General features: G+C 47.5%; 2 protein-coding genes across 2 annotated transcripts; both read right to left on the bottom strand.

Annotated features, from left to right (window-relative positions):
- Window positions 1-983: 983 nt before the first annotated feature.
- LOC108093116 lies at window positions 984-15,044 on the bottom strand. The gene is given in 11 exon segments (XM_017193059.2): window positions 984-4,992; window positions 5,051-7,531; window positions 7,534-9,201; window positions 9,266-9,390; window positions 9,467-10,024; window positions 10,646-11,857; window positions 12,601-12,828; window positions 12,910-13,586; window positions 13,648-13,736; window positions 13,850-13,982; window positions 14,926-15,044. Coding segments are annotated over 10 exon segments (9,648 nt in total). The 5' UTR covers window positions 13,878-13,982; window positions 14,926-15,044; the 3' UTR covers window positions 984-2,410.
- A 1,321-nt stretch (window positions 15,045-16,365) lies between these two features.
- LOC108093162 (polyhomeotic-proximal chromatin protein) lies at window positions 16,366-24,595 on the bottom strand. Its single transcript, XM_017193109.2, is given in 10 exon segments — window positions 16,366-16,905; window positions 16,969-18,422; window positions 18,562-18,778; window positions 18,851-18,969; window positions 19,769-19,880; window positions 19,951-21,012; window positions 21,015-22,379; window positions 22,534-23,241; window positions 23,298-23,387; window positions 23,999-24,595. Coding segments are annotated over 9 exon segments (5,445 nt in total). The 5' UTR covers window positions 23,379-23,387; window positions 23,999-24,595; the 3' UTR covers window positions 16,366-16,578.
- Between the last annotated feature and the right edge of the window lie 326 nt (window positions 24,596-24,921).

Raw genomic sequence — 24,921 nt, 5'->3', positions numbered from 1 at the left:
TGGATCAGAACAGGGTCTACAGGTTGCGTTAGTCACGCACCGAGTTTTGGGTTAAGATCTGTATACTATATATATTTAATTAGCCGCATGTTCGGGGTAATTGGGTGTTTTTCCTTAACCTGCTTTGCACCACGTCATCGCCGGAGTTTTGACCTCTCACCCCGGGAATTTTGCCCTCTCGAGAAGTCAAGATTCCTGGGATAACTCGCCACAAGTCACTCCACTTTCGCAGACAATGTTGTAACCGCTTTGGCGCTGACAATTAAATCCGATCAATTGCATTCAGTGATTCCATTCGAAAGCCTTCGAGGTAAATGGCACAGTGCATTAGCAACTCGCTTCCCGACTTCGTGCTGTTCTAGAAGACCTGCACAGATGATCGATCGGTGGGGCTATAGGCTATATGGCGTATATAGCTGCATGATCGGCAATCACAGCACAGCTGTCTGCAATTGCAGTCTGGGAATTGGAAACTGGGAACACCGGCTGGTGAAGGGCAGCAGTGCAACAGTGCAGCAGTCGCAATCCGGACTGCAATTGTATGCAAATGAACGCGTGCCGTGTCGAGAGCCTCAAATTGCATAATAATTGCCGGGTGAAATTATCGCCTTGATTCGAAACATGGGTTCTTCGGACCTTTTTCGTACAATATGCAATAGAATTCTTTATTGTAATTTACTCTTGTTGCTGCTGCCGTGGCCTATACATACAGATTTATGTATAATGTGCACTCGCTGCACTTACTGCATATAATATATATGTTTGTGTATATATATAATTTATGTATACATATCATTATTAATATAATATTTAGCTTGTGGTTCTTTAAATATGTTTGTTGCTGCTCTTTTATGCTCTAGGTACCGTCTCTTCGCAATTTCGCATCGCTCCTCCTTCCTTCATTTGTGGTTTATCAACTATTTTATCGTAAAGAAATTTAAAATTTACGTTTGCAAAACGAAAGCTTTAACAACTTAACTGAATACGGGTTCTCTTGTTTATTGTTTTCACTATATAATATATATATATATATTTATTTATGTTATTATGGGCGCTCGGTTAATGCGTTTCTTTCTCGTTTCATCTGCTCTGTTCGCTCTTATTGGCGACTAAGACACTTATTCATTCATATTTCATAAATTTCAATTGTTTTGCTTTTCGTCAAATCTATATCGATCGATTTTTTACATCGTTTAAAGCTACAATTTGAGATGTGTAAAAACGAGAAAAGTTTTCACTTGTCTGGTTTTGTTCTTCTTGTTTATATACAGCAAATGGTTTTTGGGGATGGGAGGGGGAGATGGTCGAGGCGGAATGTTGCACATATGTGAGCTCTGTGGGTTTACATTGGTTTATTTTCTTGATGGGGGGGCTTAACGTTTAAACCGTATCAATTACTTAGCATATTCAACAAAAATTTATACATCTGCTTGGCGTTCTACAAACTAAAAGTGCTTCCCTCACTTCGATTTTGTGTTCAGCTTTAGTTGTGTGTTGCGAATCTCTTTGTTTAGTTGGATTAATAAATATTTCAACAAATCGCCCGCAGCACGAATCGATAATAGTTTATATTAGTCATAGTACATAATCAATAGTAATAAAATTAATAATCGTAGTCAATTTACACGTGTTCTATAGTTACGAGTTAAATTCTGGAAATAACTAAAATCTAATTATCGTCAGGGGGAGCTTTAGAGTAATTCTTTGAATTTTTTTTGCATTATTTCTCTTTCGCTTTCTGCTTAGTTTTTTTGTTAAGCATTTAAAACAAATTAAGTTCAATTAAATTAGATTAGAGGCCTAATTAGCTACACCTATTAAAATTAATTGTCATTAACAGAAGACTTACGACCTAAAGACTACTAAAAGATACAAACTATAGACCAACAAACTTGCTTATTAGGCGTGGCCAAAGTCCAGGGCGCAACTGCAGTCAAAGGAAACATTGCACAAAAGAAAGTGGTCATAGAATACAAAAATATGAAAGTCGAGGGAAAGCCAAAGGGGGTGGGCAGTGGAATTCGAGTCTCGCAAATGAATATTAAATATCAGTACAAAACAAAAACGCAGCCAGTCGTTTACCACATGTTAAATGAATAATCTCTGCACTGTTGGCGCAAATTCAAGTTGATTCCTTTTGAAAACCTTCACCTTTTCCCGTTCTCACAAATCGGAATTGCTTTCACAAGTTGTTAACTGATTAAATGGTTCGCCAAATTAGACAATTCGAAACTTTAAAACTATAAATATTGAAGACATTTTAAAAAATTCTGCAGGGATCTGCTTTAAAAAATATAAACTTCAGTTAAATTCCGCCAAACGAAACGAAAACTCAGGTGCTTGTTAACCTCTTTGGAACCAATTTGCCTGTGGGTTTGAAACCTTTCTAAGCCAGTAGACTCCTTCGCTCTCATCGCTGTGTGGCTGCCGCCGAAGCTGAAGCTGCCGCTGATCCCGATGCTGTTCCAGTTGCCGCCCCCGTCAGGTCGTCCCCTTGGAGATCCACGTTGGCGGCACTGGCGTACTGCTAAAACCATGACTGCCTGTTGATGTCATACGGCTTCGGCATGCCCAGTGTGGCGCGCTGGTAGGCGGATGGCGGTGGCGGCGGTTGTCCATATCCAGCTGCTGCCGCCGCCGCTGCCGGCCCACCCAGCAGGCTCTGGTTGAGGATCATCCGCGTGTGGAAGTCGTCCCGCCGCAGGTACTGCTGGTACAGCTGCGAGTTGGGATCCGCAAACGGATAGGCAGCCGCAGCCGCTGCCCTCGAAGATGGATGAGCCGCCGCCAGAAAGGGATACGATCCGGCTGCCGTGTTCAGTGGGTTTTGGCTCTTATCCGCTGCATTTCCTCCCGGATTCGCTGCCAGTCCACTGTGTGCCGGCGCCGGTGGCATGTAGTATGGATTGGGTGCATCCCGGAACTGATCCAGATAACTGCTGGCCGCCGCTGCTTGATCTCCGTACAATCCAAGGGTTCCTGGCGTTGGCGCAAAGTTGAAAGCGCTGCCCGGCACCATTCCACCAGTTGATGTTTTAAGCGAAATTGCTGCCGCATCGGCCGCCGTTTGATTGGTGGTGCCTCCACTGGTGGCCGGTGTTGCTGCCGCACTGCCCACTGGCGAGGAAACGCCTCCGGATTTGAGGCCCGCGTACAACTGGAAGCCTTGGTGCAGCGCCTGCGCATGCGCCTGCAGCTGATTGTTTGTGGCAGCGGCGGCGGAAACGGAGGCTACTGACTGCGGCATATTGTATTGCGGCATGGCTTGGTGTTGCTGCTGCTGTGCGGCCACCTGTTGTTGTTGTTGCTGCTGTTGGGCAGCCACTTGTTGCTGTTGCTGCTGCTGCTGCTGCTGTTGCTGTTGGGCGGCCACCTGTTGCTGTTGTTGCGCCTGCTGCTGCTGCTGTTGTTGTTGTTGTTGCTGTTTGGCAGCCGCAGCCGCTGCTTCTGCTGCAATCGTGGCTGCCTTCTTCTTCCTTCCTCTTTTCGCTGGAGCCTTTACTTCGGGTGCGGCGACTGGCGGAGCTTGCTGCTGCTGCTGTGGCTGCTGCTGCTGGTGTGCGGGATTGTTGTTGCCGGGAACATAGTTACCCGGCAGCTGCTGGGCCGGATTGCCATAGGCCGTGGCCGCTGAACTCGAAGCGCTGTACATATGCGCCGCCGGCGGCATGGATTTGTCGAAATAGTTGCCGGCATAGCCCAACATAGATTGCATCAAGGGATTGCTATAAGTTTGCGGCGGAGGCGGCGTTGGTTTGTTGTAGGCGGCCAGGTGATGCGTCTGGCTGAGGTGATGCTGATGGGCGGTTGAGGGCAGGTGCATCATGTTGCTGCTGGCATCGCTCACAGAAGATGCAGCCACTGCGGACTGCGTGGCGGTCGGCTTATCTGAAACCGCTGATTGCTGCTGCTGCGCCGTATAGTTGTGGTTAAGTTGTGACTGCTGTTGCTGGTAGTTATGTTGCTGTTGCGGCTGCTGCTGTTGTTGCTGTTGCTGTTGTTGCTGTTGTGGGAGCTTTTGAGCCTGTGTTTGCTGCTGCTGTTGCTGGTAGTTTTGAGTTAGCGCCGTCTGAAGCTGCGTGAGATGCGGCTGCGTTTGCTGCGACTGTTGCTGCGGTTGTTGTTGGTTTGTCTGCTGCTTGTTGGTCGCGACTTGTGGCGATTGCTGTTGCTGCTGCTGCTGCAGCTGGCAACTGTTGTCTTTTGCAAAGTCTTTGGGGAAGCCCATGGCGGCTGCTCGGTTGTACATCTCAAATGCCTTGTCCGGCGCTATGTTGCCAATTGGTTTGCCAAACGCCATGGAACCCAGAAAACTATTAAACATTTGCTGTTGCTTGTTAAGCAGGGATTGCGTTTGATTCTGCGCTTGTTGCTGCTGCTGTTGCTGCAACTGCGGTTGCTGCTGCTGGGCGGCAGTTTCGTCTATTTTTGGCATTTTGTTGGCCGCGTTTCCACTGTAATCCATGCCCATCTCCTCCCCAGGTCGTTTTAGAGGGTTGATAAGCGTGTCCGTTTTGGGTGGCTGCTGCATTTGATGCTGCATAAATGTGGCCATATCACTGCCGTAGGTTGGCGGTACAATCTTTTGCTGCTGCTGTTGCAAATTGTCCACTGCATCTGCTGCTGCCGCCGCATTAGCTGCCGCATTTGTTGACTGATACTGCGCATAAGTCGGATATTTTGGTTTGAGTTGCTGCTGATGTCCCAGCACCTGTTGTTGCTGTTGCTGCTGCTGTTGTGGTGTCTGCATTTGTGGCTGCTGCTGCTGTTGGTTGGTTTGCTGGGCAGCCTGATTAACCGTGTTGGTAATGCTCGGGGGCAACAGGCTGCGATTCAGACTCCAATCGTTGTTTGGTTTGGTTATAGAAGCAGTTGCCGATGTGGAACTCGGAAGGGGATTAATCAAAGTGCCTGTATTGTACAAAGATCGCTGTTGCTGCTGAAGTTGCTGGTAACTGTCATGAGTGGGCGCATATCCATTGTTGTTCAGAGCTGTAATCAAGAAATTAATTAAAAATTTAGTTCAATGGTTAGGAAGGTAAGCACTCACCTGTTGAAGCCACAGAAGCTGTTGGCGGTTGAACAGGAGGAACCACTGGCGGCTGGACTTGTTGCTGCGGCTGCTGATAAGGTGACAAAACGGGTTGCTGGTACGGCGAGTGCTGCTGCTCCGCCGGCGATTGAGCCAGTGGTGTAGGTGGTTGCGTAGCTGCCGACGATGCCGGGGACTCCACACTGCTGTGCATCGGACTGAGCGCCTGCTGATGGGCCGCCGGACTGTGGGAAGGCTGGGAGGATTGCTGTTGCTGCTGCGCCGCGGGCGGATGATATGGTGAGTGCTGCTGCTGGTGGTACGGCGACTGGCCATGATATGGCGACGGGTGCGTCGATTGAGACTGCTGCGGCGTGGTGTACGGAGAACTTTGCGGCTGCTGGTAAGGCGAATGGGGGTTCGGGGTACTCGGACTCATTGAAGAATTGTAATCCGATTCCTGGGAGCGCGGCTGCTTATATTGATCGTAAATGGGAAGCGGGGATGTGGAAGAGTAGGCCGGAGTCTTGGACGCCTCAGAGCCCGAGGGATTGTAGCTGTTTCCGCCTCCGTAGGGAGAGGTGCCACTCATATCCGGAGTGGATACATTGGGCGACGAGGCGGATGAGTAGATATGCTGGGAGTATTGGGGATACGGAGAGTTCATCTCCCTGGGACTGCAACTCTTGTCCGGACTGCTCTTGGTCGTGGTGTCCTGATAGAAGCCGACTTTGATGGCTCCATTCAGGGGATAAGGCGAGGCTGGTTTACCCATATCATCGTTGGGCTTCGGGGAAACCATAATGGGAGACGCTCCAATCGGAGAGGCACCAATTGGCGAGGTATAAGAACCAGCTGCGTACGATCCATACCGCTCATCGATGGCTATTCTGGGCGAATCCGGATCCTGGCTGAAGGAACTCCTCTCCGAGTTTGTGCTACCTGTACTGGGTTTCCGTTGACGCATCACCGTTGGCAGGGAGAAGTTATCCCCAGCTGGCGAATGAGCTGGTGGAGCCACCTTTGAGTCGGCTTGAAGATCCTGGGAAGGCGTCTGCTGCTTTTCTTCCTCCTCGGATTTCTTGCTAACCTTTGGACCACCGAAAGCCTTCAGCCAGGCGCTAAGATTGGGCTTCTCTTTTTGACTCGCTTCGGGCTTTGTCGCTTCGGAGGATTTGCCTATTTTGCTTAGTTCCAAAAGAGCTTCAAATGGTTTGGGTGGCTCTTTATTTGGTGTTGTGGGTGTCGAAGGTGTCTCCGATTTGCTGTTTGTATTCGAAGAGTCATCTTCATCCGCCGCCTTTTTCCCTGACATTTCCTCAAGGGTTTTCCCTAGGGAAAAGTCCTGGGTTTTAAGAACCGTACCCAAACTAAGCTTTGGCGCTCCCTCGCAGGTTTCCGTGATGAGAGCATTCTTCAGCTCCTTAACCTTGGTGGCTACTGGATTTACTCCTGCATGGGAATCTCCGCTATCCTCTGTTGACTTCCCAGCTGCCACGTTCTGTAGCAGATTGCCCTTGGCCTTGCCTGGCTGAAGCCTTTCGATGGTCCTCATAACATTCGCCTTGGCTTTCACCTGCTGAGCTTGGGCCGCTTGAGCCGCCTGCTTTTCCTTCAGCGACTTCCGCTTGGCCTCCTTCGCCAGTTGCTGTTTGATGTGCGGCGGTGGTGGAGGATTAAGCAGCAGTTGAGTGGTACTCGGCTCCTTTGGCTTGGGAATGGGAAGCAGTGTTGGAGTAACAGGCGGAGGCGTTGGCGTGACTGCCACGGGTAAGGGCGTGGGCATAGAATTATTCGAGCAGTTCGAACTGGACGCTGCAGTGGCGGATGTGCTGCCGATGGAATTTCCAGAGTGCATTGAATGCGGCGGAGTTCCACAGCTGCTGCTCACACTGCTCGGCGTGGGTGCCACCGATTCGGATTCCGACTTGCTCGCCGCTTCCTTCGGATCGCTCACAAGATCGTTGAGTGCCTCGGCCAGTTTAGTTGGCACCAACTCCGCTTTTGGAGCAGCCAAAGCCACGGGTCGTCGAAAATCTGCTGCATCCAATTTACTACCAATTCCCGAGTCGAAATCATCCAACAGATTATATCGCGATGGTGAATTACTAGCAGAACTGAATTCTGTAAAGCGTGGCGTGTGCTCCAGCCAGCGATTTATGTCCTTCAGCGTCTGCTCCGTTTCCACATCCAAGGCTTCAAGATTAGTATTGTTATTGGTCTGCGGTTGACCTGCCTTTTGAGCTGCCTTCTTACTGGAAGCCTTTTTGCCAGAACCCTTTTCATTTGGTTTGTCGGCAGGTTTTGGCGGCGGCGGCATTTGTTTGTCGGGTCTTTTCTTGGCTGCCGCCTTCGCTGGTGCTTCTTTTGATTTAGTAGGTGCGGATGTGGGTGCGGGAGTGGGAGCAGCTGGTTCTTTTATCGCTTCCGAAGGCGCCACCGGAGCAGGTGATTTTTCTCTTGGAGGTTTCTCAACTACTCTGGGTGGCTCCTCTTTTTCTTCGACTTCTCGGTGTGCTTCTCGGAGTCCGCTTTGGAGGCTTTTTCAGTTTTCTCTGGTTTATCGGACTCCTTCGACCGCTTTTGATCTTTGCTCTTACGCCCGCGTTTGTGCTCCACAGGTTCAGGAGACTTTTCCCGCTTAGCTGGCGCTTTTTTGTTCTCCCTGCTGCTTTTGTTGCTGGGTGGTTTGGAGTCCTCGGAAGGAGCTATCGAGTTGGAGGCACTGGAGCCGCTAAGGGCGGCACGACTACGTCGGTACTTAATCACATCGTACTTGTCCATGAAGGGCAGCAGCATCTCCAGTTCGGCCTGCTCGGCTGCAACTGCAGCAGCGGCCGCCGATACCGGAGTTTCTTCTTTGCTCTTCTTGTGCTTGGCGCTACGGGATTTGTCTTTGTCCTTATCCTTATCCTTATCCTTGTCTTTCTCCCTGCTCTTCTTCTCCTTGTCCTTCTTTGAGTTGTCCCCCTTTTTGCCTTTCTTTGCCACCGGCGGACGCTCTTCGGAGCTGGCCCGACTGCTGCTCAGGGATTTAAAGTCCCCGTCAGACTCTCGGAAGGATCGCCTCGCATCTTCATTCGCTTCGTCCTGGTGCCGGGCACTCAGCTTCGTGGTTTCCGCGGTGGGAACTTTCTTCACCGTGGTTAGCAGCTCGGAGAGATCATCGTTAAGGGCACTTTTTGAGTATTTTTTGTGAAGATCAACCTTGAAGGGCGACATGCTGCGCGACCGCGAGCCGTCCTCATCGTCGTCTTCATCCGCAGGCTGATCATCGTCATCTTCCTCCAGCTCGGCGGCGGATTCAGCCAAAGCAGCAGCTGCCGTTGGTGGCAGCTGTTTCTTCACATCCATATCCGATTGTTCGCTGTCCAGAGAGTCGTTCTTCGCCTTGCGCCCACCTTTGCCCTTGCCTTTTACTTGGCGTTTGACTGGTGTGGGCATCTTTACTTTGGATTCTGCGGGAACGGACTTCTTCTTCTGAGCGGCTATCGTTCGAGCTGTGGGTTTTACCAGGGATTTGGTTTTAGCCAGCGATATTTGGTCGTCATCGCTATAGTCCTCGCTCTCACGGCTGTCGCTTGCATCCGATTCAATCTCTGATTCGGGCGCCGATTTCTTGGCCCCTTTTTTGGTCTTTTGCTGCTGTTTACTCGGCTTGGATGTGGACTTCTCGCCCTTAGTCTTGCGTCCCCGCTTCGAGGAACTGGTGTCCTTATCCTTTTCTTTCTCCTTATCTTTCTCTTTGGCCACCTTGCCCGTCTTGCTTTTCTTAGTTGCTTGCGAAGGAGGTGTTGGCGGCGGAGTTTGTTCCCTTTTGGGCTCCAAATCCTCATCATCCGTTTCCACATCCGCCTTGCTTTTGGTTTTCTTTTTTCGTCTTTTGTCTTTTTCCTTACGCTTGCGCTTTTGGGCTTTTTGCGTTGCCTCCGGCTCGATCTCGCTGAGATCGTCTTCGGCACTGCTTTCCTGCCGTCCTGGCGCATCCTTCTCCGTTTCCTCCTTGGCCTTCTTGCTGAAGTACTTCTCGCGAAACACGTTCATTTTGGAGTCGGCGGCGGGGTAGCTCAGATTGGGATCATCGTCCTCGTCGTCGGAGAGGTTTTCAAAGTACTTTTTGGTGGCCTTCTCGAAAGCATCCTGCAGATTGTTAACCATCTCCGTATATTCTATGTAAATAAACATGTTAAATTAATAGTTAAATCACCTTTTTTTATTTAATATCAACGTTACCATTATTGTGCCCATTGTACAATCTGCAGTTGTTGACAATCAAGCGAAAGTCGTTGCGAAATTCGCTGAATTTGTGATATTCCCCGCTGTCCAGCTTATCCTCCATTTTCAGCAGGTCCATGGGTCTGAAAAGGAGGAATCATTCGTGGATAAGTAAGCTATTTCTTTTTACAAAAGATGCTTTTAAATATTTTTACTCACCTCCTGATGATCGAGTAATATCGCGGTGCAATATCCTCTTCCACAGGATCCACAAATGGCCAGGCATCGCGATGGTTCTTCACGTAGACGAGCACCTTGTGCATTCCGATCTGCAGGACCTCCTCCGTTTCGGTAAAGCTAAGAATATTCGCATGATTGGAGGAGTTGTACGTTGAATTGTTGTTTGTGGTTACTGGGTGGTGTTGTAATGTGCTTGCTGCATTTGTTGTGTGATTATTGTTGTTGTGGGTTAGGGAGTGGTGCGATTTGGATTTGTGTTTGTTACTGTTATTATTACTGGAGTGGTGGTGGTGATGGTGGTGGTGGGTGTGGTGTGAGTGGGAGGTTTGGTGGCTGTGATTGTTTTGACTATGATTATGATTCGAATTATTATGGTATCCCTGCGACGTTGTCGTTGTTGCTGTTGTTGTTGCCGATGCCGTCGTTGAGTGGTTGTTGTTGTTGTTGTTGTGACTGTGGTGCGACGCGTGCTTATGGTTGTTGTTGTTAAGGCTGCTGTTGTTGTTGGTGGTGCTACGGTTGCTACTATTTACATGGCTACATTTGGGTTTTTAATTTTTTGATGAACAACAGTCGGAATGTTTTTTTCGTTCGTTTTTTTGGCGGGTGGGTACAAAAGTTTACAATAACAATGATAAATATGTTAATCAATTGATCATATTATATACAATTTGATGGGTGAATCAATGAGAGGAGCCGTCCACATGCAATGGCTTATAGGAATTCAACGAAACTCAAAGAGTTGAAAACAAATCATTGAGATTAAGGAAAGAGAACCGAGACCACAGCAAAAGGCAAATCAATAACAATACCAGATGTTGGACATCAAGAAAGCTTACGCATAAAAGATACATGTCTACCTTGATTAATCCTTTTTTAATTACTGTATTGGAATACTATCCTAACTTTTCAAAAGGTCAAGTAATTTTGAGTTAAGGAGTCAATAGTGTTAATGTTCAAAAATTATTTAGACATTTTACTGTTATTAATTGTTAATATTGAGTTAATCAAGATGTACACATATGCGAGTATCTGACATGATGCCCACACCTACAACAGCAAGCAAAAGCATAAAGAATGATCAAAGAATATGCCGAGAGTAAACGGATAGTACGATTGTGTTGTGTCTGGGGATCGAAACTCTCCACCCTCACTTACTCATCGCCACTTTTGTCCGAGTAGGCACCGCTGTTTCGCTCCGCCTTGCTGGACGATGAGGACGCCGATGAGCCAGCCGCCGACTTCTTTGACTTGCCCGCCTCCGCCTTGCTCAAGTTCCGGTCCGCCTTGTCCGCCACTTTGCTGCTGCTGCTGCTCCCGCTATTGTTGAGCACGGCCTTTTGTTTCTTGGAACGCACCGTGCTGGCCGTCGTGGTGGAGACACTGCTGCTGCTACTGCTGCTCTGCGGTTCCTGCGACTGCTGCTGTTGCGTTTGTTGCTGCTGCTGAGCACTTCCGCCCGGTATGAATATGTTACCAGTGAGCGAGCTCAGCGAGTTATTTGTCTGCCTGCCGGGCAACTTAACATTCGCCGCAGGCGCCATCGAAGGAGCTATTGTTCGTGGCTCTGGTACTGCTGTGGCCCGCTGATCCACCCGATCGCCCTGCTCTGTTTCGCTCTCATGTGCCACCGGCGATGGCAGACTGAGATCGGCAATGCTCGTGGCCACCGCAATGGCCGCCGAATTGGTGTCCAGAAGCTGCAGCTGCCTGCAAAAGTTCTCCTTGTCCTCGGGACTTAGAGAAGTTGTGGGTTTCGGTGCCTCTGGCTGCTGAGGTTGCTGGTGGCCACTGCGTCGTCGCTTCGGCTGGACACTGTTGTTGCTGCTGGTGCTATTGGTGTTGCTGTTGCTATTGCTGTTACTGTTGTGGTTATTGTTGTCGTCCTCGCCTTCGTCCGCCTCTGAAGCATGCTTGTGTCGACGCCGATGATGATGGTGGTGTTCGCGGTCCCGCTCACGATCTCTGTCTCGATGGTGGCGCTTTTTCTGCTTCTTGCCCGACTTTTTCTTCTTGTGGTGGTGATGATGATGGTGGTGATGACTACTCTTGCTCTTTAATTCTGCCGCCGTTTGCGATTTCGGCGTTTCGGGATTTCGCTCGCCCGAAAGATCTTCGTCAGATGCTGAGCCAGCTAATAATTCCTCCGGTTCCTGCTGCTCCTCCTCGTGCGGATGCTGTGCTGGCTGACTTTGCTGCTGTTGCTCCGCGTCGAGGGCCTCGTCGTTGTCGTCGTCGTCTTCTTCGTTTTCTGGCGAGAGGCAGAAGGTTTCCCTGTGGCACAGAAATTCGCTCGAATTAGTTGTGGTTGTTCGTCTTAGGGAGCTTGCGTAGGTTGAAATACCACTATTTGTCGATGTTGATTGGGACCTAAATGATAATAAAGTGAAAAGAAACAAACAATTTTAATAAAAACCAAGAAGTAAGCTTAGGGTATTAATTATAAATCGATTTTGATTTAACGTATGCTATGCCGCTCGTAAAGTGAATGATAATATTTTCATTTATATTAATACAGAGCCAAGATGAGAATAATTGTAAATCAAAAAAAAAAATAATAAGGTTTCATTAGATCAACATTTCTGCGACTTAAAAAATTCTCATGATTTATTGATATTTGATATATGATATGATTCTGTAGTTGTCTGTGGCTCGTGAATGGAATGAAAATGAACGAAGTTAAATAAACTTAAACCATAAGACAAGACATATATCGAATAGAAATTGATCAAAAAGCATGCTTACAGAGTTTTTTTGAAAACGAAATCCAACCAATTCTCCCATATACAAAACTAAATGATGGGCAAAACTCAAATTAAGTGCTGGTGTCCTCGTTCCGATTATCCTGGTCCCGGGCTTCACGCAGATGCTGATGATGGTGATTTGATTTTAATTTGGTTTCTCTTACTGCAGCAACACAAATTGTAAGCGAAAAGTGTTTGGCTCAAGAAATCATAAAATTATGGCAACTCAAAAGATCAATTGAAAACGTAAATCAAAGATGCTTTTGGTATGCAAGTGAAGTGTGAATGTATCTGTTCTCGGTTTCTGCTGTATGGGTGGGATGTGGCCGTCGCTTCCGCCAGCCTTCTTAGGAACATTGGCGAGCTAACCGTCTGCGTGTGCGCTGCTGCGATTGCTGCTGCTGTTGTTGCTGCTGCTGCTGTAGTTGTTGTTGTTGCTGCTGCTGCTGTTGTTGCTGATGCGGCGGTGCCAACCAGTGCGCGTTTTGCCGCTCTTGGTAAAGATTCTCCCGTTCGCGCCGCTGGCGTTCCTCTTCCTGGCGCGCCTTTAGCTCGGCGATGTTACGAATGCGACTGGAGTTGCGCACTTGCAACAGTCTGGGATAACGAATTAAGAATTTAATTAGTAACATGTTTATACATTTTAAATTCCAAATGATCGAAAGCTCTTTCACTCACTTTCTGCGCCTCAAACGCTCACGCTCGCGGAAAAGCTGCGGCAACTTGGGCAGAAAGTTGTCATCGAGTATGTGAAAAAGTTCACGCTCTTTGGCGTTCGTCGAGGACTTAAACTTGGCGGCCAAATTCTGCCAGTCCTCCTCGGTGAAGCAGATAACCTGCCAGACGGTGCCGTTGCTGCCGATGCCCTTGCTGCCTGATGCTCCGCCAGATAAGGCTGAGGATCCGCCGACACCACCGGATGCCGAGCTGGACGCTGCCGCCGCTTTGTCCTCGCGATAGAGACGAGTGCCGTAGAAGTACCAGTAGCCGGAGTTCTTGGCGTCGTACCCCAAAGGCTCCACGCGCAGACTGTCCGCCTCTAGATTGCTGAGAATGACCTGCACATCGGCCGAGTCCAGGCGGAAGTGGCACAGATCGTGCAGGATGTGCAGACGCTTGCGCACGGGCAGCGACTGGAAGTCAATGTCCGTGTCAAAGTGGTTCTCGGTCTGGTGCAGGCGACACTGTTGGCGCAGGAAGCGACGCAAGAACATCTGATAGTTGCTGTGTGTGATTTCCTTGGCTACCGACTGTAGCGCATCGCAGCCCTTGAGCAGGCGCACAATTAACTCGGGCACTAAGGCGACCTGATCCTCATCGCTGGTACCATCGGAGAGCAGCGCCGATTCGAGGTCCTGTAGATCGGATGTGATTTATAAATTGAGTTGTGAATAAATATATCTGGCAAACTCTTACCTCGATGTCGATGTCGGGCAGATCAAATGCGGAACTAAACAATGAACAGAAATGCGAAATACACGGTATCTCCCACCATGATTGAATGTCTGCGGAAGAGAGAATAGTTTTTCTTTATTCCTATAAAATCATAAATTAACGTTGCATTGTTATTGAGCAAATTAATCAAAAATATTTTATTTTCCAAAAGAAAAGAACTCACCTAATAGACCAATAAAAGTAGAAACCATTTATGTATGCTTGCTTATTGGAAACGTTGCTCCTCTGCGGGATTTTTGAGATGTGACTAAAACAATTCCTGGGCCTCTTTGGTAGCTCACTGCATGGAAGTCGGGCTGTATACAACATAAAATACAACGATGTTGTCAGGCGTTAACGAATTAGGCTCAAGTTTCACGACCGAATGTCGAAAGGCGGCAAAAAGTGCGAGAGTAAAATGTGAGCAACATGTGTGTGTGAGTGTTGAGATATTTGGCGGCGATATGTACACAAACATCTGGCTTTATCACTTATCAAACATTGCGATGCACGCGAGGGGAAGGGGCCAGGCAAGAGGGTGGGTGTCCAGTGGGCGGTAGGTCAAAAGAAAGTACACGAGCACCCCTTTCGCGCGCTTATTTTCACGAAGAGAAAAGCAAAACAGACAACCGACAAACGGCAAATGCGTGCGAAAGAGCGAGATAGCACTATGGCACTGTCCAATAGCCGAACCACTCACTTTTTCAGGTTTGCGTGCCATCTAGCTCGCACACATTACTACTATTTTGACTACACTGCACTCGATTATTTTGCAATTATAATTTGCAATTTGCACGGCTCTTGAGTAGTTGGTTTTTGTTGGCCACCGATTGCACGCGAATGTAATAGATTATATCTGGTTTTAAGGGATATAGCATGAATGTGAACACCTAAGTCCCGATTTCGGAGCATGCGCGCGGCGGCTGACAACCGACGGCTTTTCTCCGCCTCTGTTTTTTGCCTGCTGGCCAGTGTGTATTTATTTTTATTAATACATGTATATATATTTTTCAGTTACGTGCGAAAATGTCATTTAACTTTAGAGACGCCCATTTTCCAGCGTTTCTTCCTTTCTTTCTGCTTTCCCCCCTCAATTTCTTTTTTCACACACACGCACACAACACAGATGCGAAGGCACGCACACACTCTTGTTCACTAGAGGGGCTCCATCTGCCTTATAATATTATTAATTATTTCACAACAACAGAACAACGTATTGTTGGTTTGTTTAAATCTAAATAATATAAACACTTTGCTAACCCTTTTCGATCCCGTTGGTCTGGCTAACGCGCAGATAATTTGCGAGGTGCGTTTTTGCGCTCCTGGTTAATTTTATTTTCCCTCAGCGAGCAGCAAACGCGGCGAAGAGCTGTAAAATTTTCGATTACTAGTGGTGGCCTGAAATTCGTCAACACGCCAGCCATCGATTGTCCTCACTGGAGAGAGGTCACTTGTAAAAGGCGGTGGTTGGATCGATAGTTAAATAAGATTTAAAATTATTGTTAAAAACTTAATGACATTTGAACAATTTTTAAAAATTATTCTTTTTAATTATTTACATGACATTGTAAGCCCAATTTACTTAAATAACAACCCATACATTTTATAATATATATTTGATTTGATTTCAATTTATGTTCAATTGAAACACATAATTTCTTTATTTATAGAGTTTCAACGTAATTTCTTTGTTTTATTAATTTGTTCTTTCTTATTTGTTATTACGAGCTCGCTGTCGATATTTCGATAGGTTTTTCCATTTGCTTTCCGCTTGCAATTCGCCTCCCACCCTCCACACCACCCCTTACTTTTCTTTCTTTTTTCTCCTCTTCCTTCCCTCAACCCGCGCGAGCAGCTGTGAGTCTAACCTAACTTTTTGGCCCATTAACTACATGGGGGCGTGTTTGTGTGTGTTGTTGTCTCGCATGCACCAGTGTGTGTGTGTGTTCAAGTTGCCATGTAGGTCGCCATGTATGTTCTAAAGTAACTACATGGCATAAATCGCGGGTTGAGGGGCTATCAATTAAAGATTAACCACAATATTGCAAAACTATTAAATGCTGCTAACAACGTTATGGTTGTTTAGACATTTGCAAGTTTCTTCCGATCTCGTTATGGTAATTTTAACCGAATTTCAATTACATCCATCGCTTTGGCTCGGGGAGTCTCACCATGTAGTTCCCAACTACATGGCGATTCTAGCCTACATGGCGAGACATGCGAAACTGGTTTGGGCAAGGGCGGACTCTCGAAATCGGCTGTAATATGGAATGGTACCGGAAAAGCTTCCCCAAGAACACACAAGCAACCCATTCTTAAACACAAACAAATTAGATATTGTATGAAATTATAATTGCATTTTCGGCAATATTTAAATTAACTAAATCCTATTTAAATACCATATATGAAGTTTATGTAATATTAAAATATTTGATATAATGTAACTAAGATACATTTTTAGCAGATTTTTGCGGTCACTAAAATTTATAAGATTATCTACTAAAATAATACTTAACAGGTCTTAAAATTAAAAAAAAAAATTTAAATATGTACATATGTCATAACGATATTAATGTTATTTGATATTAATGCAAATGAAATACCATTTGTGGAAACAAAGCATTAGGGCTAACAAGCAAATAAAAAGATGATCGACTTTCTCCATTCCCCACTTGCATATTAGCATTGAAAACCAGCAACTTTTCATTGTATTAAATACATATATGTATGTAGTCTTTATTTTAGGATTTATTTCTTTTAAGGGCAAAACTTTAGATACATAATATTAATAACCGATGAATGTTTAATGTGTATTTACAGGTGGTGCCGCAGCTGTGGCAGCTGGAGCAGCGCAGGCAGGTGGGGAATTTGCGCATCCAGATCATGGGCTCGCAGGGCGAGAATCTGTTGGTGCTACGGGTCTATCTTTCGAATCTTCAGAGCCCCGCTGGGTCCACGTGGTGCCATGTGGGGGACTCCTGGCGAAACTCCTGTGGATGCGGTCGCCGTGCTCACCAATTGGGGCACCAAAGCGCCTCCATTACTGCTGGCCTCTCCGTTTCCATTGCTGGGACTCGATATGGACCCGTTGTGCAGGCGCCGCTTTAGCACGAATCGCTTGCCAGTCGTGGTCGTCGTTGTGGTGGTAACGGTGCCCACTGACGGTGTTTTCGCTCCCTGCGTTGAATCCTCCGTAACGGGATCCACTTCCATGTCAGTGCCGGCATTATTTTCATCGTGCTGAAAGTAAAAGAAAGAGTTGGTTAGCTTTAAAAGGCCGAGAAAAGGTTTTCCTCAACTTACCAATTCACTACCGGGGTCCTCATCGTCGTGACCCTCCTCCTCCTCAAACTCGGCGCTTTCCGTGTCTTCGGGATACTCCACCAACTGCCCGTTCAGGGTGGGGAACTCAATAACCGGCAATATCAGCCTTTGCTGCTGGTTGCCTTCGTCCATCAGCTGCTGGATAAGATTGGCTATATCCTCGCGCTTCTTGGTCACAGTGAGGAAATCGAACCAATTGGTCAGTTGCTTGATGGGAAGCCTGTAGTCTCTGATCGGCTCGCCAAAGAACTGCTCCACATACTGCAGTAGATATAAGCCGCAATCGGTGAAGTTGTTCTGCTGCGGCACCTTGACGCAGTGGCCCGGCATGTTGTCCTTGTTGAAGACGTGCGCCTGCGCATCCGGCTTCTTCACCCGGTACTCGCATGTGAGATAATCCCGCAGCGTGGCCACCACCCGACTTCGCGAAGCTCCCGCCAGTGAATCGAAGATGAGGATCAGCGGTTGCTTGACGGCCGGAACTTCATCGGAAGCAATGTTTCTCGCTGGACCGCTGGGAGTGGACTGTGAACTAGGTTGGCTGGGAGTGCTTGTAGTTGTTGAGGTGGGCAGGGCCGCTGGCTCCTTGGCCGAGTTGGAGTTTTCACTGTCCTCCGAGGCCATGTCACTGTCATCGCCCTCAGCCTCGTCCCTCTCGCTCTCATCGTCTGCTATCCGACAAACGTTGTCCGCCGTCAGAGCCGCCGGAAGTTGTCCACCCTCGCCACGTTTCAGCGGAGTGATGGTGGTGTTGCCAATCTGCAGGGACACCTTCTTGCCCCGTGCACGCTTCAAGTGCTGCGGTTCCACGGGTTGGTTGGTATCGAAAGTCACAGGGCCTTTCAGATTAGGGAAGCATATGATGGCTAGGAACCAATGCGACTGCTCATTAATGGGCACTATAATAAAATCCTTGTCGAATATATCGACCACCTTGGTCCACTTCTGCACCCTGGCGTGCCGCTTCTGTGCTGCCGTTTGCTTCATGTCCGCTGGGCGCGTCAATGTTGTTAATCTCTTGTAAAAGAATGTGCTGAAGATGTGCGTTCTCTCTCGCTGGGGTTCTGGAATCAATGTATTTCTCAGCCAGAGCAGGTAAAAGTCAATGATAATATCGTTGAGGTAGGACTCCTTGGTGAGGCACACGTAGTCCTCCATTCGGATGCAAAGACTTCCTGTTCCCTTGGGCGGATACATCAACAGGCTGACCTGCTCGTCCGCTCTCAGCTGGCGCGGCGGTGGCTGTGAGCTCTTGTCCTGCGTCTTGCGATCGGAGTCGGCGAGCCTCTCTAGAATCTCGGCGGCGTCAGTGGCGGAAATCTCATCCACACAGTTGAACATTGACTTGATAAGTTCGCGGACGGTTAAGGTTACGCTGTCGAAGAGCAGAATAAGCCGACGGGTGTGATAGCTGTGCGTCTTAAAGCCGGCTTCTGAAATAACAAAGGTCAGCATTAATTAATTGTTTAATTATTCCATTCAAAAAATAAACCTCTACGTATATTTAACGGAAATGACTGGTATTATTGACTGGTAACTGCAACTACAGACTCAGAATGACAAACCACTTACGTTCATTAGGCTGATCGTCGGGCAGCTGGAGCTGGCTCTTGACATATTGCGCGCAGGTCTTTAAGAGATACAAAGTGACCAGTGGCTGAGCGGGTTCAACATTTCCGAAGTGGGCGATCACCTTGATGACCTCCTTCTTGTGGATGTGCAGCACGAACTTCTCGTCCTTGTCCTTCAGGATGCCGGCAATCCGAACGCCCTTCGATGTGAAGCACACCTATGCGATTAAAACATCCAAACATATATACACAATTCAAGGGCGGAGAACTTTATGGGGGTGACGCCTTACCGGCTCAGTAATCTCGAATCTGTAGGGAACCAAGCGAACGCAGCTGCAGTTCAAGGAGGTGGAGAACTTCTCCGCGTCCGTAACATCCGAAAGATTCGTAACGTCGCCACGGGTAAAATCTTAAAAGACACAAAATTCGTGGTCGTTATTTAATTATACACTTTTCCTCGTGGCCTGCGAGTCACATTTTTCATTCACTCGCTCTTTTCGGTATTTCCACAATCCTACCTTCATCGTTCATTGTGGTAGTGTAGCACAATATGTCTGTGTTGTTTAAATTAATGATAATATCTAGTTAAAACTGTCAAGTCTGGTGAAAATTGCAAGAGAATGTGGAAAACCGATGTGTTTTCTCGCATTCGCTTTGCTTTTCTGCTTCTTCTTTGGCTGGCCATAAAAATGGCGTGCTCTTGCACGCAGCGGCTCCCTCTAGCGGATAAACGTGGCAGAATGGCATTGCCAACGCGAAATAACCTCACACACAACATTGCTATACATGAGAGTTGCCGTTAGCTAGGAAACGCGAAAACAAACAGCTAGCGGGAAAGAGCTAAATTGTTAATTAATAACAATAAACCATATTTAATCACATAGGTAATGCTATTGTCGGATTTAAAACAGATGTTTAAAAACCAAATTAAAGAAGCTTTTAAATTTTAAGATTTAGTTTCTTCCTTAATTTGTTTATTAAATGACTTGGTAATTGCTTTTATAAACTCCCAAAGTCTAAAAATTAAATAGAAACCTACATATTTTGTTGTATTAAAATAGAATAACGACTGCCTATTAATAAATTTCCCGAAATTTTAAATAAGAACGCATATAGAACATTATATGTACATATACATATGAGATAATCGAAACAAAGATCAGAGATTTGGGAACGGGATATAAATAGGTGTTTTAATTGGGTCTTACCTTTGTACAGCGGCTCCTCATCGATCTCTGGCAGATTTGGTTCGCAGGCAAAAGCGGCTGACAATTCATGCAGATTGCCGTTGGAATTGAGTTTGGAATTGTTTGTGGGTTGCTGAAAGCAGGCATTAAAGATTTAAGTCAATAAAATATCCAGAAACAAAAAGTACAAGTGAATAACTTACATTTCCCGTGTCTGAGTTTCCCTCGCCTTCGTCAGCTTCGTCCTCGCTGCTCAACAGGACCACGGGATCAACTTCGGGCACTCTTCTGCCTCCTCTTGCCCTTCCGCCCCTCATGGCCATGGGTCCCCGGCCCCGTGCTCCGACTCCCACTCCCGTCGACCCATAGGTCACTCCGGCCATCTGTTTGCTGAATCGGGCTGCTGCCAACTCTCGTTTCTTTTCCGCCGCGGTTACAGCTGCGCTCACAGGCTCGCTGGATGTCGAAGAAGCTGGCGAGGATGCAGCGCTGGACTTGGGTATGTAGGACTTGCGTTTCGGCGGCTCCGGGAAGACTCGTTTGCACCGCTCACAGCGGGCATGATCCATTCCAGTGAAGCCACACAGCTGGCAGACGGCCAGGAAGCCATCAATAAGTTTTTTGCCCTCCAAAGGCGCAGATGCCGAGGATCCGGCTGAGGAAACTCCCCCAACCGAAGTATTTCCACTTGCCGAACTGGCTGCTTCGCGTTTCGCCTGCTCGGCGGCGGCATTTGCTTGTGCGTAGGCAGGTGAAGCGTTCGAGGTGGCAGGATTGGGATTACCGGCTGACGGTGCTTGGTTCTCCTGCGAACGGTTCATCTGCAGACTCTCCTCCGCCCGCGAAATAAGTTCGCTGGCCGATTCGTTCACCGAGAATCCCACGGTGACCACGAAGTCCACGTTGGCACCGCGATGCTCGACGCACTGGATGGTGGTGGTGTGATCGAATGGCACGCCCACCTGCTCGAGAAGATCCTGCACCGTGCAGGATTCACGGGGCAGCGTGAAGGTGATCAAACGCTGCTCACCGCTGGCCAGGATTACCAACATCTTGGCACTGTTCTTGTCGCGCTCCGCTATTTCCTGGCCAGCTCGGTTATTCAGCACATGTTGTGAGTGGATCTCGTAGTTATTGTGCGAGGTCTTCATCACTGAGGAACTTTGGGTAGTTGATGCTGGCGCAGGCAGAGGAGCCACCACTGCGGCCGGTACCGCCCGCTGAGGCTGCATGATCCTAGTGCCGGGGGCAAGCCGCCCGCAGGTGGTTGTGTGGGCGTTATTTTTGCCGTGGGACGAACCAGAGCTCCCGGCGCATTTGGTCGCATGGGTGCCAAGCCAGGATTTGGTGCGGGAACAGGAGCCGGCGAGGCTGTTAGCGTTTGCCGCTTCTTGTACTCTGCCAGGGTCATGCTGGCCCCGCTGGCAGGACGTATTCCTTGGGCCTGATTCTGAACTACCTGCTGCTGCTGCTGTTGCTCCTCTTCCTGCGGGGCTGCTCCCCCGGGATAGTAAGTGGTCAACGTGGTGCCCGTTCCTATTTGCATCGGTTGCAGTTGGTTGGGCGCCACGGCTTGTGTGGGCGGTGCGGGTTTTTGTTGTTCCTTCTTTAGCACGGCCGCCTGAATGCGTTCCTCCAAGTCCATGCCGATGTTACTCGGTTGAACCACTCCAGATGCAGGATTTGCCGCAGGCGCAGCAGGCTGAACTGGTGCCGAAACTTGCGAAGCCAAGCTTACGGGAGCGCGATAACGAATCGGAGCTTGGCGCATCATTAGCATGTGTTGGTGTTGCTGCTGCGGTGGCTGCTGTTGTTGTTGCTGCTGCTGCTGGGGACTTCCATCAGTAACCATGTGGGCGCGAAAGATGTGACGCGGCTGCTGCTGTTGCGCCTGCTGCTGCGGCTGACCGAGATTCGTGCTGATCGTAATGTGCTTCATTTGGGTGGGAGTCACTATTTGCATGGTCTGGCCTTCGCCGCCGCTCGTCTGCACCACCAGCTGAGCTCGAGTTGGTCGCACGCCCGTGGGACGCATGTTCCTAACCAGCCCGCCTTGCACACCACCCACCGCCCCTCCGCGCGGTCGCACTTGTCGAACGATGGTAGTGGGCGTGAGAGTGGGCCTGGTGGTTATAAGTGTTCCTGGCCTGGCCAAAAGTGCTCCTCTTTGGGAATTTTTTCTGAACGAGGTCCTCACGATTTGTGTTCCTCCCGTGGCAGTGGTGGTCACTAGTTGCGACTGCTGCTGAGCAACCAACTGAGGTTGTTGCTGCTGCGGCTGCTGTGGCGCCTGCTGCTGATGCTGCGGAACCTTTTGCACTTGCAACTGCTGGTACACGACGTTTTGCGTTTGCTGCGGCACCACTCGGGCCTGAACCAAATGGGCTGTTTGCGCGGTGGCCTGCAGCTGCATCTGCTGTTGCTGCTGGACTTGTTGTTGCTGCACCTGCTGCTGCTGTACGTGTTGCTGGATGACGTGCTGTTGCTGCTGCTGCTGTTGCGGCGATGTGGTATAAACGACGCGATTGTTGTAAGGATGAATGGCGGTCTGGCGCATAATAAGCTCCTGGTGCTGCTGGGCCTGGATCAACACGGGTTGCTGTTGCACAATCACGTGCGTATTGTTGAGCATCTATGTTCGGTAAAAATATTTATAAAATAAAAGGTTATCAGGGAAGATTAATTCAAAGCCATGTTGATATTTACAGGTAGATATCGATAAGAACAAAAATAGAATTTAAACAGTGGAACTGCTTAGTGAATGCACATTGGATTTTTCAACTTACACCTATGGGTCTTTGTGGCTGCTGGGTGGTGGTCATTCGGTAGACAATCTGCTGGTGCTGCTGCGGTTGCTGTTGCGCTGGCGATGTCTGCAATTGCAACGTTTGCGGCTGCTGCGTTTGCTGATGCTGCTGCTGGGGACTCTGCAGCAGTTGGGGTTGGCCTTGGGGAGCCGTTTGCACCTGATAGGTGGGTGCATGCTGCTGGTACTGCTGTTGCTGCTGCTGTTGTTGCTGCTGCTGCAGTACCTGTTGTTGTTTCTTTTGCTGCTGCATGTGTTGTACAATGGCATTTGGTTGCAGAACTTGCTCTGAAGTGTAGTAAATCTGCTGTGTATGCTGAATGGCGGGTTGCTGCTGCTGGTGCTGCACATAATGTTGTTGTTGCTGCTGCTGCTGTTGCTGCTCTAAGTGCAGTTGTTGCTGCTGCTGCTGTTGCTGCTGCTGGGCATCCTGCTGCTGGTAGTGAACCTGCTGCACTTGGTGTTGCTGATGGTGCATCACTACCTGTTGTTGTTGGGGTTGTTGCTGCTGCTGCTGCTGCTGTTGGTGTTGTTGCTGCTGCTGGGCGAGATCATCGCCTCCGATGATGTGGTATGTGGGTGCAGCTGACTGTTGAGGTTGTTGATATTGAGCAGGAGTCGCCGTTTGATAAACCACTTGCTGTTGGTCGTTAAACACCAACTGCTGGTCATCCTGGAGCACCAAGGACTAAAATGAAAAACGGTTTACAAATGCATTTATTAGGGCTTTTTGATACTACTCACCCCAACCTCATCTTGGGGCACTTGCACTACCTGTAGATCCGAGTAGACGGGCTCCTCTAAGGGCACTATATATTGTTCCATTTTTGGAAGCTATAAAAGGAAATAAAAAGTTTAGTTTTATGGTAAGAACTGAAAACATTTTAGTTTGTATTGCTTGAGTCCTAGGAGAAGTATATTTTTAATGACCCTCTGCTTAAATCCTTCGCATGGTACATTTAAAAATAAAATAGTACCGTAACATAAATAATACCAGGAATCGGTAAACCAAGTACGTTAAGTTAAATCATGTCCAGCCTATTTGAAGAATTTAAACAAATGAATAAATCAATTTTTTTTCTTACGTTTTTGATTATGCCATTAGTGTTAAAAAACTTTCAAATAATAAGTATAAACCTTATTTTTCATATATAACCAACTTTTGACACGTAAATATCCCATTTAAAACTCTTTAACTTAACAACTACAGATCTTGTTGTACGAGTCTCTTTTTTGAGACTTTTACGCAGACATCAAACACACATACAAAAACAAAGTTGGGGAACATATATAAAACATTTTCTGGGCAAATAATACAAATTCACATGGTTGGCAACGCGTTTTATCAATTCATTTTCAGTTTGCCAGCATATTTAACCTTTTAAAGCAAATTTATTATACAATTACTGGGCATTTCTTGTGCCTCATTTTTTGGCCATTCTCACCTACACACACCTCCTTCGACTTTCCAAAACTTGGAACTTTTTAGCGCCACACGCTCTGCTCGCACGCCAAAACACTTGAAATTCGATTAAATCATTTTTTCTTTGGCTTACTAAAATAATCACACGTTAATTTATCGCGTTTTTGCTTGAAAACTCTGGCTTTCTTTCTTGCAATAAAAATGGCGTTCACAATTCAGAGCAGCATTGGTGTTTTTTTTATCTGGCAATGCTCGGGACACAGCGCCACCTGGCGGTTGCGGCGGCTGTTTACAAACATTTTGCAGCGTTGCTTTGGCCCGCTCGTTTATCGATGTTTTCCTTGTGCCGTCGTCTTCGCCTAATGTTTAGTGGTCCCTCTGTTTGGCATGTAGCCCGTTTAAGGGGACCACTAAACGGTCGGGCCACTGGAGTTGGCTTAAAATCTAAAGATTTTAGCACTGAACGCGGGTTTTTAATGCTTCCTTTAATTGCTGGCCACATTTTGAAGTTATTTAGCGAAAGTCAATTGATTAAGATTTTTTGGCAGTTGATTTCGTTGTTTTTGAGCACTCTGTGTTTTGTTGTTTGCTGCGCGCTCTGGCGAATAGGGTAAAGAAGAAGAAGAGTGGCAACAACAACAGCGAAGGGAAGAGATGACAAAACGGCGATAGGTAGAAAAGCGATAACGCTGGAAATTTTGAATAGAAAATTATTTAAAGTATTGTATATAAACTAATATTTATAAATAAATATTTATAATAAATATATATTAAAGAAATACAACCTTGAGTACATTTTTTAATAAAAGGAATTTCAATAAATAATATAATAGCAATATATAATATAATCATAAGTCACATATCTTTGAAAAGGGAGTTATATGAGAAAAAGGCTCGTAACTTGATAATAGTTGAAATTGCTTATGAGTTGTAAGGACTACTTAA

The sequence above is a fragment of the Drosophila ficusphila genome, unplaced genomic scaffold (assembly GCF_018152265.1).
Source record: "Drosophila ficusphila isolate 14025-0441.05 unplaced genomic scaffold, ASM1815226v1 contig_106, whole genome shotgun sequence".
In the NCBI taxonomy this organism is placed as follows: domain Eukaryota; kingdom Metazoa; phylum Arthropoda; class Insecta; order Diptera; family Drosophilidae; genus Drosophila; species Drosophila ficusphila.
The sequence above is the reverse complement of the archived record's forward strand: the minus strand, read 5'-3'. Positions and strand labels throughout refer to the sequence as shown.